General features: G+C 39.4%; 1 protein-coding gene across 5 annotated transcripts in view; it reads right to left on the bottom strand.

Moving 5' to 3' along the window:
• Positions 1-17,010, bottom strand: part of sh3pxd2b (SH3 and PX domains 2B) — a 43,203-nt gene that overhangs the window by 3,461 nt on the left and 22,732 nt on the right. Inside the window, exons 5-14 of one of the 5 annotated variants that reach the window (XM_039777306.1) lie at positions 12,686-12,777; positions 6,726-6,751; positions 6,061-6,096; positions 3,698-3,829; positions 2,918-3,019; positions 1,937-2,020; positions 1,154-1,271; positions 744-952; positions 367-413; positions 110-235 (exon numbers count right to left, since the gene is read on the bottom strand). In XM_039777306.1, the coding sequence (XP_039633240.1) occupies positions 110-235; positions 367-413; positions 744-952; positions 1,154-1,271; positions 1,937-2,020; positions 2,918-3,019; positions 3,698-3,829; positions 6,061-6,096; positions 6,726-6,751; positions 12,686-12,777 (972 nt within the window). Of the gene's footprint in view, positions 1-109; positions 236-366; positions 414-743; positions 953-1,153; positions 1,272-1,936; positions 2,035-2,917; positions 3,020-3,697; positions 3,830-6,060; positions 6,097-6,725; positions 6,752-12,685; positions 12,778-17,010 lie in introns of all 5 variants that reach the window. The other 4 variants (XM_039777308.1, XM_039777307.1, XM_039777309.1 and 1 more) reach the window with 4 other exon arrangements.

The following is a 17,010-nucleotide window of genomic DNA, read 5'->3' on the forward strand; positions in this document are numbered from 1 at the left end:
TATATCATTTTAAAATTTATGACGGAAATAAATGAAAAGACAAAACGTGTCAAATGTTTCACTATATTATTACCTATCTTAATACAACTTTAGGATGTGCCTGACCCACCTCAACTTTGACTCCGGCTTGGAAGCTAATACCATCAGGGATGATGGTCTGGAAGTCTGCTATGGTGTAGAACTCTTCCTCAACCTGAGGAGGAATGGGTGGCTTGGGTAGGTTTGTACCACGTGGCTGTGGAATGTGAGACACACACATAAAAGATTAACTCGATTAAAAACCTTTTGTTAAGAAAAACTAAGCTATTCTCCATTACAATAGGAATCCCCACTGTGTCAAACAGAGATTTGAACTGGATCTCTTACAAGGGTCAGATCTCTGCGTGGAGGAGGTCTGTGTCTTGCTCCCACTTCTGTGGAGTGGAAAGACATTAAGAAATCAATCATTTTTGCTGAGTTGTACATTTGCAAAGCAGTTGTAACATCTTAGACATATTTTTTAATTTAATTTTATTATTTTTGTTTATTCATTTCACGCAGGTTTTCATTTGGATTTGGTGTAGACTGACTCAGCTGACTATGGCTGGGCAATTAGACTGTAGCCTAACACAAATCACTACATTATCAAATGATAGAGGCTTTATCACTACATCCACAATTCCAATTATTTACTTTTAGAGCGTGTTGAGTAGATTGGCATTATGTACATTTTTTGACTGTTAAAAGACTTGGAATTCACTTACTACTTTTGTCAGAAAAAAACGAGAGTCGGTTTTCTTTTTGGCCGTTGTCTCGGTTCTCTTTGGCTGCATTGTTTTGCTGGTTCTGTTTAGAAAACCCATCTAGGTCATTGGTGCTGGCATGAGCAGCAGCGCCCGTTGACTGCTTCTGGCCTTGGATGTCAGTCTTCTTCAGGTAGGAGGCTGGGGCCCAGCCCTCACGCCCCTGGTACCTGAGTGGAGAAGAAATGTACAATCAGTGGCTTCAGGTGAGAACGCTGGAAAACACAGAGTCCGTACAATGACATGAGTCTCATTATTAAATAGAATCTGATGTCAATTTATGTTTTGTTTTTTTTAAACACATTTACTTGTCTCTTTAGTAAATACAGATTTTTTTACTCTTCCAGAGTAAATGTCATTGATATTATTACCTGATCTTCCACCAGCCCTCCAGGTTCTTCTGAATCACCTCAACAATCATGCCTCTCTCCAGGTCGATCTCATCCTGGTCCCTGGCCGAGTACGGGTAAATCACTGAATACTTCTCCTCTGGCGTCATAAAAAGACAATATTGTTAAATATAAGAACAAATTGTCTGTTTTGAAGTTTACTGTTTACTGGTTCACAAATAGGGGAACACAAATAAACTAACTGTGTGTAGCGTAGTGTTTGCATTTATGAAATCGCTTAAACTTGTTTATTGCTATGCAGTGAAAATATCTGCAGCCTTTTAATGAAAAGGTTCAAAATCCTTTCTCCGTCACACAACTCTCCCTATGTAATTCAGGATATAATGTTATGGGTACATAAGTGCACTGGTTTTACACATTAGCTAACTGATTTGTACGGAGCAAGGCTTGAGCAGCATCTTGTGGAGTGAGAAGATGTGAGATACACACATGTGAAACACACAAAACACACATACATCCTCCACAAATGTTGACCACAAACAGGACAAACGTGTTACTGTACTAGAAAGGCAGCCATTTCTACCATTCTTATTGTTTTTTTTTTAAATTTATATCAGATAAAAAAAAATATATATATATATATACACAATCCACTTCTCATGCAAGGACTTAATTCACATGCTTGGATCTCTCATGCAACAAACATGTCATGCATACGCATGGACAAACACACATGCACACATTTGTGTATGCATGTGCACACACACAAATAGAATAGGGGGAGAAGAAAGGCGTGCGCTCCACCTTGCCCAAAACCTGTGCTGAATAGATCCCCTAAAGTTCTGCGACGACTCACGTGCCTTGGCAGTGACCAGAATCTCCGAGGCACTGACATCCCAGCACAGTAAGTGGGGCAAAATAGGAAGAGAATATTACATGTGCCGATCCTAAATGAAAGCATTTTCAGTATTGGTAGGCCTAGCACAAATCAAAGCTCTACTCCTGGTAGGTCTGATACTGTTTTACCTATTTGCTGACAAATAATCCCTCAACGTCTGTGCACGTTTATGCTTTTTTTTTTTTTTAAATCATAGTGTAACAGATTCAATCCATGCTAGATGGAATATTTATTTCCATTTGGATCCCCATTCCAGTCTTAAACCCCATGTGCTGACATTAACAGGATGTTGTTGATACTACTGTACCATGCAACTGCCACAGAGGGCAGCTAAATTTATAACTCATTCTTTTAATAGTAGGTTATAGACACTATAGTTCACGGTTAATTATGATCTGTGGGGTGATGTTGGCCCTGAGCATTGTCTTGGGAATATGTAATTAAATCTTTCTCATGGAAGACCTGCAGACCTGATGCTGACTAGCATAGGGACAACTTGACCATGCTTTATTATGTACATGTTTAATTGGTCATTTATTTGCTTCTGTTTGTATTATCTTTCTATATGTCTGTGATAATGTCAATGAATCTCTACTTCCACGGCTCGGAGGGGTGAACTGCCCAAAAAAAGACAGGGCAGCCAGCTCAATGTCCACTGTTAAACCATATACTTCTTAGGCTTGCCAAGACTTGAAATATGGTCTGTAATTTGCATATAGGCTGGGTACCCTTCTTACTTCATAGGGCTCCTGTATCATTACAGTGTCATTCTTTTAACTCTACTTTTTTTTTTTTTGGCATCCGTAAATGCCAAATTGCCTCTTTGCATTTAAAATTTTCCTTTAGGGAAATCTGAAACAACACTCAAGATAGAAAGCTTTATGTACCTTCTTCCCCTGGAAGACTGAAGTCATCAGGGTCATCCTGTGCTTCAAGGCAGGTGGCAGGGACCCAGCCCTGGGCATCGTCTGAGCTAACAAACCACCACCCTAAACGAGAAGAATATAAACACATTGACATATTGACACATAATGCATGGATATCTAGAGAGAGTTCTATTAGGTTTAAGTATGTCATTGTTCATTGAGAATCCATTGTTGATAGGCATGAGGAATGTGTATTATTTCAATTTCATATTGCATTTAACAGGGAAGCTGAACAATGAAATTGTACCCACATACAGTCAAATTTCCATCAAAATGTAGCTCAAATTTTTAAACGACTTTCCAGCAAAAGAAAATGGTTACCAAATCACCTTTCCATCCACTAATGTTGTGCAAATATTAGATGTTGGGCACATAGAGAAACAGTTGGTGGTGCTAATTCTCTAGTCTGGTGCCATTAAACCATTGCAGAAGAAGAGGGCACAACAAGATGGCATAATTTAAAGAGTGGCAGTCAAATTTCGCACAACGGAGGACTGTGTGGAAAACATGATGGAATTCATTTCATGTATTAATTTGAGGAACGTTACAATTTCCTTATCGGTCAACGCCATAGAGTTTAGCATCTTAGCCAAGGGCACCACATCTGTCAACTGAAGCTACTGATGTCTCTCCACCGTACAAACTATCCCAAGCTGTCTTTTGATCTTTTTCGAGCAATCTTTGCACAATCTGAAAGACTTTGAAAATAATGAAAAAGTAAACTGGATATAAAGAACTTACCAGACTCATTTTTCTCAATGACTTCCACCACCTGACCCACATGCAAGCTGACCTCGGAGCTCTCCTGCTTCTCATAGTCTGTAACTGCCACATACTGGTCGAGGAGGAGAGGGTCTGCTGAGGTGGAATCCCCTATTAAGAGGAACGAATCAAAAAGGCTCATTTAGCTCTTTTTCCCCCCCTTTCTGCTCATTGTTAAGCAGGCTTAGGATGAAATCTCAATAATATAAAATATAAGCCTCCACTCATTACCCTCTGCTTTTCAGTGAGGATATTTGTTAATATGTGTTAATGTGATATTAAATAAATGTCCATGAACTTGAAATCGCAAGATTGCGTCTGTGTGGATTCGAGAAACTGACCTTTAAAATGTCAGATTTTACACACACTTGAAGGAACTTTACTGAAAAAAGCCAATAAAAGCAGCGTCTTTACAAAAGAGCCCAAACGCATATAATAAGTGAACTACTAATTTTTGATGAAATGCAATGAATAATTCAAAGGTCAAAATGTGTGCAAAGCTTTTGAGATAAAAAGGTTTAAGTGAGAGGAGGCTTATTTAGAGTATGGAGATTCACCCAGACATGAAGCAGAGGAGGTAGCGGATGTGATTGGAGAGATGGCGTTAGGGAAACTGACAGAGGAATAATGGGAGATTTAAAGAATGGGAGTGAAAGGTAGGGGTTTAGTGTATAGGGTTAAGTCAATCATCAACATGGCTGTGACTTCCAAACAGAAACAAACCAGCACCACTTAGACCTGCCACCAATGTTAGCAACAAGGAAGCCTGAGAAAATCCACTTTACCCCACGTGACGGCTCACAATACAACCAGTAGCACAAGTTTATATCACTATGGCTCATTTCTCTTGGTTTAAGATCTTTAAAAACGTGTACACAACCAACCCTGATAGATGCAATTTACTTTTACATGTAAAAATGAAATGAAAACAAATTACCTTTTGGTTGATACATAGTGTGGCCAACTTTAATGGCCTTTGCAAGTGCAGGAATGGTTAAGGGACATTAAACTCTGCCTCAGCATGCAAATCACTGAAGGTGCTAATTGGACACATATTAAACAAACGTGTTTGTGTCACACAGGCAGACAGAAAATCTGAAAAAGTACAGATGTGGTCAAATTCTAATTGTATGGTTCTTAAAAAAACGGCATAAAAAAAAAAAAACACAGCTCGTCTTTCCATGCACATCATTCAGTGAGCAGCTGCAAGCTAGGCAAATGGGTTTAATTAAACAGCCATATTTATTTTTTAATTCACCTGCAACAGTTTCTTAAATTTGAGAAATTTTAAGATTAGTATTGCAATTTCAGGTCGAGTTTCATTTTAAGCAAATAACCACAGTTAGCTCAAATATCAGCAAACTGTATATATGCATTTGAATTCACAAATGGGATGACACTTAAGTCATGAAAATAATTCTTGCCAAAAGCAGATGGATGTAGAGCTGGGCAATATATCGATATTATATTGATATCGTGATATGAGACTAGATATCGTCTTAGATTTTGGATATAGTAATATCGTGATATGGCATAAGTGTTGTCTTTTCCTGGTTTTAAAGGCTGCATTACAGTAAAGTGATGTCATTTTCTGAACTACCCAGACTGTTGTAACTGTTCTATTATTTGCCTTTACCCACTTAGACATTATATCCACATTACTGATGATTATTTATCAAAAATCTCTGTAAATATTTTGTGAAAGCACCAATAGTCAACCCTACAATATTGTTGTGGTATCGATATCGAGGTATTTGGTCAACAATATCGTGATAATTGATTTTCTCCATATCACCCAGCCCTAGATGGATGCGATAGTTTACTGAGGCGAGTTTGAACTTGGAAGATTGGCTGGACTAACAAACTAACCCAAGTTACTCAGGTTAACTTTTGAAGAACTGGTTAACTTTCCTAATACACAAAAGGGCTCTTTAGTTTCAACTATTTACATCTAACTCCGTGACAATACTTTTGCCTATAGGGCTTTGTACTGAAGACTATTTCACATGACCTCAATCTGCCTACTTTTGCCTGATGCTGAATTGCAACAATACACGGTAAATCCCGCTCATGTAGGCGCACAGTTAAAATGCCATTATCTTCAGTCTTTTCTACTGTGTCCCAATGCAACATACTTAAATACAACCAATAAATGAGCCACACAGGGTCTGAAGATCTCCAACTACTGTATATAGTATGCTTCCTTTATGAAACAATTCAAGCCCCATGCCTTCAACAGAGCCACATCCCACCTGCCCAGGCCAGGGGAGGAGAGGGGGGGGGACAGGCCACTAGCAACCCGCTGGGTCACACACACAGCATCACGACCAAGTGTTTACTACCTCGCTTTAGGAAAGTAGTCGCTCTCTCCACAATCCCTAATGGAAAGGAAAATGAATGGAAAAGAAAACTGAAAAAAAAATGGATGACATGGATGCAACTCAAGAATATTAGATGAATGGAGAGAAGAGAGAATATAAAAAGAAACAGTCAAAAAATGGCAATGGTGGTTTCTATAACAGTCAACTCCAGGAAAATATCTGAGTATAGACAGAATGTGTCTTTGTTCATGAAATACAAAAGGCTGGTGGATTTATTATTATTATTTTTTTAACCTGTGTAAAACTATGTGGCCACTAGATGGCGATAATGTCATATTATATAGTATAGATGAATTGCAGAAGTCTTTTGTGTTCTTTTTATTTACCAAAATGTTGTCTTGCTATTGTGTGAACCCACTGTTTAGCTCTCTGTTGTCTTATTGACCTCTGGATATCCTGCTTTTGCCTTGTCAGTAAAGCCCTTTGTAAACCCTGTCTTTAAAAGGTGGTATATAAAGTTATTATTATTATTATTATTATTATTATATTATTATTATTATTATTATTAGCATTAAAACTGATTCTAATCCCCCCTGCCCCCTTTTTTCCAATGACAAAAAACACCAACTTTTGAGCCCGCTTAACCCCATATTCATTTCAAATACACAAATAAAGCCTCGTCTTACCTGATTTCTTCTTTCCAATGGGTTCCCTGTTAAAAAGAGCAAATCATCACATTACTACCAGGAAATATCAAATCAGTTTGCAGAGCTGAAGAGATATTTTTATGATTATCAATATGCAGAAAAATTCACATCATCTCATGGATGTCACGTCTAACAACTTGAAAAAAGATAAGACAGCGGCCCTAATTATCAAATCAAATTCATTACTTTCAGTGATTCTGTATCTTTTAACATTGCGTTGTAGGATGAACGGCCCTCTTAAAAGAGAGAAAAGATTCAGTCTTGTGTTCCAAGATGTTTGGTTATTGTATTTATGCATTTACTAAATTATACTACTGCTATTGCTACCAGTACCATCTCTGCTACTATTGAGGTTTTTGGTTATCAATTTTGCATGCCAAACTCATTAGGCGATTTTAATAATCTTTGAATTGTTTTAATTTAATCAGATTTTGAATAGTTTCATTGGATTTTTTTAATTTGTCATGGTGCCAAAGCACAACACTTACACAGATTACTCCAGCAAAGCTTAAACAATACTAGATAACATTATTGTTACCTTGCCTCTCTCTCCAATGCAGGACTTTGTGAATAAAGAGCCTCTCGATAGTTGATCTCTGAAATTTAGTCTTATGTTAAATTCAATGCAGCATCTGCTGTGTCTGCTTTAGACATTAGCCGGAGAAATAGACCATTACTCCACAGCAGCAGTCAGGATTCAATGTCCAGATGCCCTGAAAGTCAATGGCGGGTAATGCTTAGCCTTTTACTCTCTTACTCACTGTCTCCCTCTCTCCCTCGCTCTTTATCTAAATATTACTCTCTTACTCTCAGGGTCAGATGTACTAACGCTTTTGCGCCCACTTCAGGCGTATTTGTTTCGCAACGTGCATGTCGCGTGGACTGACAATGGCAAATTGCGCTTTTCCGTGTCATGCATATGCAGTCATGTGAGGGTGAAGGGGAAAGTGGGAGTTTCCCATAAAGAGATGGGAGGAGAAGCGTAAAGTGCGCCTAATTATGTATTCCGCGGTATGTACAAAAACCACCTGTGAAGCGCGCCTCTATTTTGCGGTAAAAGCAGTGTAAACCAGCCGCAAGCAGGATTCCTCGCATATGCCTCCTGGTGAAATGGCAGCAGTAATCCGAGCAAGATGAAGATAGGCCAAGGAGGAGATGGGCTGAAAAGATTTTTGCCACAAGGATCACACTTTTTCAGTTGAGTGAACACGAAATCATTAAGCGTTACAGATTAAGCAGCCATGCAATTTTACAGTTACTGGAAGAATCTCCGACTCAGTGTTCACATTCCATTCCAGCAGTTGTTAAACTCCTCGCTACATTACAAATATTGGCATCATGATCATTTCAAACAGTCATAGCATCAGCAGTGGGAATATCGCAGTCTGCACTCAGCCGTATCATAGCACCTGTACTTAAAGGTCCAAGGTTTAGGAATTTCTCCCATCTAGTGTTGAGATCATATATCGCAATCAACTTTCTCGCACCACGCAGTTGAAATTATGTATTACAGCTACGGTAGCCTTCACGCTTCAAAAAGCCGGTCTTTTGCTTTTTTCAATATCCTTTTTCTTTTTCTGGGCGAAGAAGAGGACTCCTGTTCCTGAAACTTGGATTTTGAATATGTGCATGAGGCGGAGTGGCAATCGGGAGAGTCGGGAATTTTCCCGGTGGGCCGGTTGTGTTTCGAGGTGCTCCGGCCAGTCTGATCGCCTGCTCCGGCCGCCGCTGCCCGCTGGTCAAACTAACCTGTATGGCGGGCCACAGCAGCCTCTTATTTCCGAACATTCATCTCTCCACCGCCGTCTACGAAATTTCCCGGTAGATTTTTTGCCGGGAAGCTACCATACCCATTAGCAGCATTAGCAGCACCTGTGAGTTTATCATGTGACAGCGAAAACGCGAAAAGCGGAGCAGTATGTCCTGTATGTCCCTTACTGGCTAACATATTTCAAGATGGCGCACGATTATGGAGCATCTACCCCATGGTCTACCCCAGTTCATGTGAATGCAAATGTAAAATTTGTCACTGTCTCTCTCTCTCTAAATATAACTCTCTTACTTAATGGCCTTCCATCGCCTCCCTTTTTCCATCTCACATCTTCCATGTCTACTTAACTCCCTCCTTCATATCCCTTGATCATTTTCCTTGGCAACTACTGCCTCTTCATTTCCCTGCGTCAACATGAATGCTCTCAGCCACATAAAGCATTGTTCGATCAGCAGAGCCGTTAATTGCGGAGGCTTAAGTCTTAATGAATCTATACCCATAAGCATGTCCATTAAGGCACTATAAAAAGAAATCCCTGTTCGGGCCAACCAAATCAGTAGCAATGATCTGGATTATAATGAAGCAAGAATGTATTTGTACAGCATGTGTGAGCTTTGCTTGCTTATTTTGAACCGAGGTGAAACCAGGGTCACATAATGCACCGGACATAGCCACTGACCTGGATCCTTGGCCTAATATGATTATTTTATGACTGTATTATGACTGTAACTAGTTTAGAGTCTCAAATCAAATCTCCCACTCATACGTTTTCATGTTACTCTGAAGCTAGTTATAGAAAAAACAAAAACATGGGCCCAACTTCAATTTCAACTTTCATGTGAACATTCACATCAGGTAGCCATGATTGAGTCATGGCGGCCACATGAAGAATGGGAAAACAAATTCGAACTACAGGGGACTCGTGAGAACACACTTTACAGGATTGCTGTTACAGAAATGAGGCGATGTGACGTATTGACTCGGATTCTTGCAGACACATTAAAATAAAAGCTATACAGTTCTACACCTAGAGCCAAACCTCAATACAGTAAATTGGTGGCACTCATACAAGATTGATTTAAATGGTGAATGAAACCCCTCCTCTCATAGTCCCTCTCCCTTCATCCCTACCCTTCCTTGCTTGCTTCACCTCAACCAGTCCCTTCTTCTCCTGCTGTCCTTGTTATATATGACCTCCTCTTCATTCTTTCCATCCAGCTCTTATTCCATCTTGATCCACCATCTAGTTCTATTCTCTCCCCCTATGATTTTCCCTACTTTCCCTAGTGACAACACTTCCTTTTTTCTACAGACTCTTTGCCTTCTGATCCATTGTATCAAGTTCTCTGACCCTCTACTTCCTCTTTACATTTAAGCACTCCTTTTCCTCTCCTCTCCAGCTTCTCCTCTTCTCTTACTTTGCTGCTCAGAAAGTCTAAGATGTTCCTCTCAGTGCAGTAGATTTATAGGTCATGATAAATCTTCTCCCACAGTGGCGGCTGTGTCTGTACACCAGCCCTGTTGTCAGTCAGCCAAACAACAGGCTGCACCAGCAGAACGCAGTAATCCAATTCAATGAAGACAAACCAAGGTCTTTCTTATATTCATCCGCCTCAAGCAAATGCCTCCCCTCTTCCAACACATGCTTGGGGTTTTGTAGGAGGAGTAAGGATTGGAATCATTAAACTGGTAGACAGCTACTAAAGAGTGAAAAGTTTCTTTCATAAAAAGAGATATATGTCTTTTTTGCTGTGCACTGACTGGAAGACATGGAAATAAAATTGTCTTTGCGATGTTTTATAATACAGGGGTGGAAGAGGAATTCAGATTCTTTAATGAAGTAGCACAAACCATAATGTAAAACAACTCAATTAGACATAAAGGTCAGAGCAATACATCAAACTCAGTTACCCACCTGTATGCAACAGACAACACACTTCAAAGTGTCATTAAATCCATTCACATTATAGATGAAAATATGGCAGGCTGGTGCATGCACCAATCTCATATCCGATCCCCATAACAGCAATGTGTCCTATTTAATGGTCCTTGAGCAAAAACCCCAGCTGCTTGCTCAGTGTATGTCACTCCTGATAGACATTACCTAATTACTAACAACATTAATGGAAATATTGTGCCGCCTTCCACAAGATGTGTTAATAATTACATTACATAATGCCATTCGCTATCTAAATAAAATGTGAAGCCACAATGTATAGAATTGCTAAATTCTCGCTGTGTAGTATCAAAAGGATACAGTGGCATTCAGAAAATTTGAAAGATGCTATAATCACAGAAATTCTATACACTTTTGGGTCAAATGCACCAGGAGCTACAGTATTAAAAATAAATCCAAAAGTGGAGCAACATTTTGCAATTTCACCGGCACAGCAGTTTTACATGTTAGTCTTAAATGTCAAGGTGACTGTAAGGGACAATTGGTATATTATTATATTACTGTAGTATACTGAAGTCACTAGATTTTTTTTGAATGTGGTTTTAATGGACACTATTTTCCCACAATGCACACTAGGGCTGCCCCTTCTAAGTCAATTAGTCGACTATTCGGTCGTTTTGGTCTAAGTCGACTAAGATGACTCAGACTCAGGCTGAATGATTTATTTCCAAGAAACTTATGAGCACATTTATGGTAATCACAACATTTAAAGTGGTGCTTCTGCATGATTCTTTGTAAGAGAAACTGAGTTTTACTGCAATTATACTGCGCTTTTCTAGTCTTAAGGACCAATCAAAGTGCACAGATCTGACGATTAAATCAACTAATCGATTAGTCGACAAAATCATCGAGCGTTAGTCAACTAAGACTTTCTTTAGTCGAGGACAGCCATAATGCAAACATAATATTGATGCGACAGCTCAAGGGACATCTCCGAAAACAGTAAATTAAGAAATAGATACGTTGAAACATTTTCCTACTAGTGGTACAAAATTATTAAGTTAATTCATTTCTCTATCTTAACCGAAAATAGTGCACAATTATGTTCAAGTTTTCAGTGCAGTATAGTTGTATAGTATTAGGTAAGGGAGTCGGACGCAGGGATAGTCTTTCACTTCAACGACCCAGATTTTCTGAAGTCTTGCAAATTGAAAACCCCCACTCTCTTTACGTACCAGCTACTGCTGGCCCTACATGCAATCCCAACATATATCACAGGACTTATTAACTCAATTTCCTGCTGACTGAGGCAACTTCTCAACGCCCGGTGCCACCCATGAGTATGTGATGACAGAGAGGTTAAAACTAATAACTGAGCAGACAGCTGTTGGTGTAAAAACCATCTCCAGGGTCAAAATGTGAACCCGGCATTATGGTCTATATGAAACCAGCCCCCCCGTAACCCCGCTGCCCTGTGCTGGTTACCTTACTAACACAACATTTGTAACTGAGGCCCGTGTGTGAAGTAACGTGCATGTCAACATGGCTTGTGTGTGTCGGACGCTGGCATTCATTGACCACTGATGTTTTAGTTTTGGCACATAGTAACTGTCAGTGCTGGATATGACACTAATGTGTTGAGTGAAATTTACAAGACACAACAGAGCAGGTCTGCACGCCTTCACAGCAACCATGCAGCATCAGCTGTCTCGAGCCAGATGGCTGAACTGAGCTGCAGCTACATGCTTAAATGCTAACTCAGCATTTAAAAAAAAGGACCCATTAAGTTTGTTTCTGCTTGAAAAAAATCAAACAGGAAGTAGTGCAACAGTATGAAATCACATCCATTAGAGGGTGTAATGATTGCTCATTACCGGCAGGCTGAGAATAAATGCTGGCATGATGTGACATGACATGACATCAGTCAGGGAAACAACGACGGGTGTTTTCCATTGTATGTGAGCCTGAGGGTTTCCAATAGTTGAGGAGATGTGTGTGTTTATGTGTGCCCATGTGTGGTACTTACTGAAGATGGATGCCAGATGCCAGACGTAGACACGTCTCTGACAAACTTTTGATAAACTTTTGATTTATTGAGTATCCCAAACGAAAATACTGCAAACAAACCAGGGTTACTTCTAATTCGTCACTTGGGAGAAGATACATTGTTGAACAAAAGTCTCAAATGGCCATAAAAACAATACAAACGCGCAACCGAGCGCTGGATAAAGAGGAGGACAAAGAAACAGATTACTACTGAAAGAGACTTACTCCTTGGGTGGGTTAAGGTCTTCAGGTCTGGTCTCAAAAAACACTCTGACCTCCTCGCACTGGGAGATGTAGACTGGCAGCTGAATGAGGGCCTGCAGGCACAAAAGATAGCAAGAGACTTAGATAATCACATACTCTTCAGTACCCCAACCAGAAATCAACCAGAGGTTAAATATAGTGTGAATTTGGTGTCTGGCCTCCATAAAGTCACAGAGCAAGCGATTACTACAAACCGTATTTAAGGGCATTTTTAGATGAGGGACACATGGTACAATGTACAAAAGACATGGAGCAACTTGTTTTATCTACCGTTCATTTGTCATAAGTCTGTCAAACAAATATACCGGCCTGTCCCCACAAGTACCTCTGTACAATCTTCTTTCACTTTCACAGAAATGTTATACATTTAAAAATGGTCTTCTCTTCATAGGAAGATTATGTTATTTGTTTCTTTGACAGTTAATGTAACCTTTTAATAAACATTTTTGCTTTCATGCTCTTATCTCAAAACAGCGATGCATTAAATTAAAAGTTTGTTTTTTTAAAGTACAGAGCAAAAAGCAAAACTTCAGTATAGGCCTCGGCCATTTCTGCCTCAACAAATATTCTTGTTTCAGCACTGTGCATTTAATCCAATCCTCTCCATATTTGATATATGACATATTTGGATGACCTAAATCTTTTTTTGTTTTGTGTGGCCTATATAAACAATTTCAGAATAAAAGTGCACCAATAATAAGTAAAACTAGTCATTTTCAGTTGTTTTTTTGCAGTCTTTCAATTACACCAGCTGGTTCCAGTTCATTGATCTGTCTCGCCTGCCTTCCTCTCTCATCGTATGCCTCTGTGGAGGATCACTGGCAGTAGAGAGATGGGCCCTGGCAACAAGGCTAGAGATGAAGGACAAACAGCCACATTCAGTTTCCTCTTAATTGGTGTGATCTCTCTCTTGCACACGTCTGTTCATGTTATTGCATAGTCTCTGTTTTATAGCCTTTTCTTTTTTGTTCTCTCCTTAGTCTGTGTTTTATCTGCTTCTCCTACTCTTTCGCTCTCTTACAACGAAACCACTAAAGGGCAGCAGTGAAACAAATAATCACCCCAACAGCTTCAGTGCCCTAAACCAGAAAACAGAATAACTGCCACCAATGATGACTATTTCTCTTACAGCTAAGGGAGCTATGCCTATACTTCTCCTTTTGCTGGCAGGCAAAGCTCAATGCTATCCATCAAGCTTCCTCTGCCGGCCTATACCTCAGATTTTAATACTCCTAAGTGTTTCAGTTCTGTCCTTTAAAAGGGAGCAGAGTCTCTGTCTACCTCTCACACTCTCTGATACACTCTAATATAAACGTCAGGGCTAACAAAGCCAAAGACCCACCCAAGGTGCCCTTGTCCCATGTGCCACATTTGCCTTGTCATACTTTAGGACCATAAGTCCATGCCAACAGTTTGTGTTGAAGGAAAGGAGTGGGACTACTGCCATGGACAAAGCATAACTAGTGTTTTCCATTAGCCGCAAAGTCATAAAGAGTGTGCTAACGTTTGTTGATTCATGGTTCATACAATATTACTGGATTATTATGCACCAACATGACCTCAAAAGCTCCTTTTTTACAGTAGTTTAATCCATATGTTGAGACTCCGAAGCTATGTAGCCAATACACAAGTTTTTTACTGGTGACCTCAAGCCCCCCCTCACCAATCTCTAGTCCTGCAGCCCAGAACGCTACACTGTGCCTAAAATCAGAGTTCACGCTGAACAGGCTATACTCTCCTTAGATTTATTCCTCTCCTCGTGTCAGCCTGTGGCCTGTCCACTCATTACAATTCTCCCCAGAGAGGAGATGGGAGGGAGGCTTAGGGTACATTACAGCAAATGGACTTTATGGGTGTTCTTTACAGCAGGCAGCATTAAGGTAATTGTGTGTGCCTGCATGTGGGTGTGTGCGCATGTCTGTTTTCTTCAAGGAAATGGATGGGTAATGGAAATGAAAAATCTACTTATGCACTTCCATAAAAAAAAAGGTACAGTTTTCATATGCAGGCAAATACAGCATATGATTATCCTCAATCTTGACACACACCAACAACGGAGGTTTACAGTGTTCCATTTTTATTTAAACCCATAAAAAAAGAGAAAAGGACATTTTGAGGTATTATTTAAGCAAACATAATGTTTCTTTTACTTACAAAACACATTCCTTTTTTTTCAAATATTTTGAAAACTGACAAATGAAAGTTGAGTGGAAATTGCTTCATTACTATAAAGATTTTTTGACGTGATGCATTTTATCAACCTTTTTGAACTTGCTAGTAATCCTAGCTCAGCAGTCTTACTCTTGGTTTATGCAAACAATCCCTGATTCCATGTTTTTTTTTTTCCTTCTTTCTTTTCTCCGACAGCGTTTCCTGACTTGAATAAAAAACATAAGACTTTACAACTGGGGAAATTCCATATGAGTCAGGTTAAAGCCTCAGCTGTACACCAGAAGTGCTGACTCTGCTCTTCCCTATGAAAAACATGAAGTTTCACTTTGTCATCCTGGGTGCATGTGGGAGTGGATGAAAATGCCATTTCTGTGCTTACAGTCAAGTTCAGATTTGTTTCAAAAGTTACTGGAATACCCAGAATGTACTGCTAACAATGCATTATGAGAACCGACTAGGGCTGGGCGATATGGAGAAAATCAAATATCACGATATTTTGGACCAAATACCTCAATATCGATACCGCAACGATATTGTAGTGTTGACTATTTGTGCTTTCACAAAATATTTACATAATGAGATTTTTGATAAATAATCATCAGTAATGTGGATCTAATAACTAAGTGGGTAAAGGCAAATAATAGAACAGTTACAACAGTCTGGTAAGTTGAGAAAATGACATCACTTTACTGTAATGCAGCCTTTAAAACCAGGATAAGACAACACTTATGCCATATTACGATATCCAAAATCTAAGATGATATCTAGTCTCATATCACGATCGATATAATATCAATATATTGCCCAGCTCTAGAACCGACCTGCCATGATGCCATCATAGGGCTGAATATTAGAGTGTGGGTTAGATGTGTGAGATAGCATTTGGCTCAAAGGCTGGCGAGTTGGGACTTCCCAGTGCTGGATTTAAAAATCAGGGTGACAGGATTATATTAATTTACCACCTGAAATAATGCTCTCACATACTCTGTGAAAGTAATATTTGAGGACAGACTACCTTAACATTCTTGCACACCATAAAATATTAAAAGACAAGTGCTTCTGTCCAAAAATTGAGAAATAATCAGAAATCCTGCACACTGTTGGTCACAATGTTTCACCCACGGATTCATGACTCAAGTTTCAAGAATCCGATTCATCCATCTTGATCTATTTTTTTAAATTATTTTTTACTATTCAGTAAAATCATGATATCAACATCACTCAGCCCTAAACCCTAAATACTTTAGACAAAATGTGGATGTCAAATCAAGCTCATTCAACTCCAAAACTAAACAAACCATCTTCAAAATGCAATGCAAATAGAATCTTTATAACTTTTTTAGACATTTCCACAATTAGAACTTTGACTACGACAACACCACTGGTGTAAAGGTTTCTCAGCTATTTCCATAAACATCCACACCCATAGACATGAACCAGCAACTTCGCCCATTCCTCCCCCAAACTCTTATTTTGCACAGAAGTGTTTAAAGATGTTACCTACACCAGCTGTACATTCCTTTAACCCCAGACGACACTTGGTGGAGTTGAGCTGTATTTTCACCAGCCCCTCCAGTCCTTAACATTTTTTATCATATATACAACTTTTCTCTTCACTCTAAGGTCTTGCGAATTGTTATTTTCTATTCAAAAATGGATGATTCACTGTACAACTGATTTGTACAGTTAATGAGGCTCTTTGTGGAGATGAGAATACAGTTGAAAATACAAGAAGGCATGAGTAAGAGCTAAGTCAGAACCAACTTGTAAAAACATCCTCAAATTTCCTCTCTCAGACAAACAGAAAGAGGTGTGTATGGTTTGGAGGCCCTAAGGCAAGCCTGTAAAATCTAACAAAAGCACAACCTATGGGTTGTGGATGTGCTGACTGGAGCAAGCTCAGCACCACAAGCTGTTAGCTGATAGTTACCACAACAACATGGCATACAGCTCATCCTCCCTGAATACTAGAGCAACTGTTTCACACCTCAATCACGTGACTTTGTGGCGAAGATATCCATTTGGAGATGTCGGATCATAAACAAAAGTAATGGCAAAGCAGACTCATTCCTTAGTTACTGCAGACAAACAGTTGGCAACCTAATTTAAAAAAT

This window comes from Perca fluviatilis, chromosome 16 (genome assembly GCF_010015445.1).
Source record: "Perca fluviatilis chromosome 16, GENO_Pfluv_1.0, whole genome shotgun sequence".
NCBI classification, from domain to species: domain Eukaryota; kingdom Metazoa; phylum Chordata; class Actinopteri; order Perciformes; family Percidae; genus Perca; species Perca fluviatilis.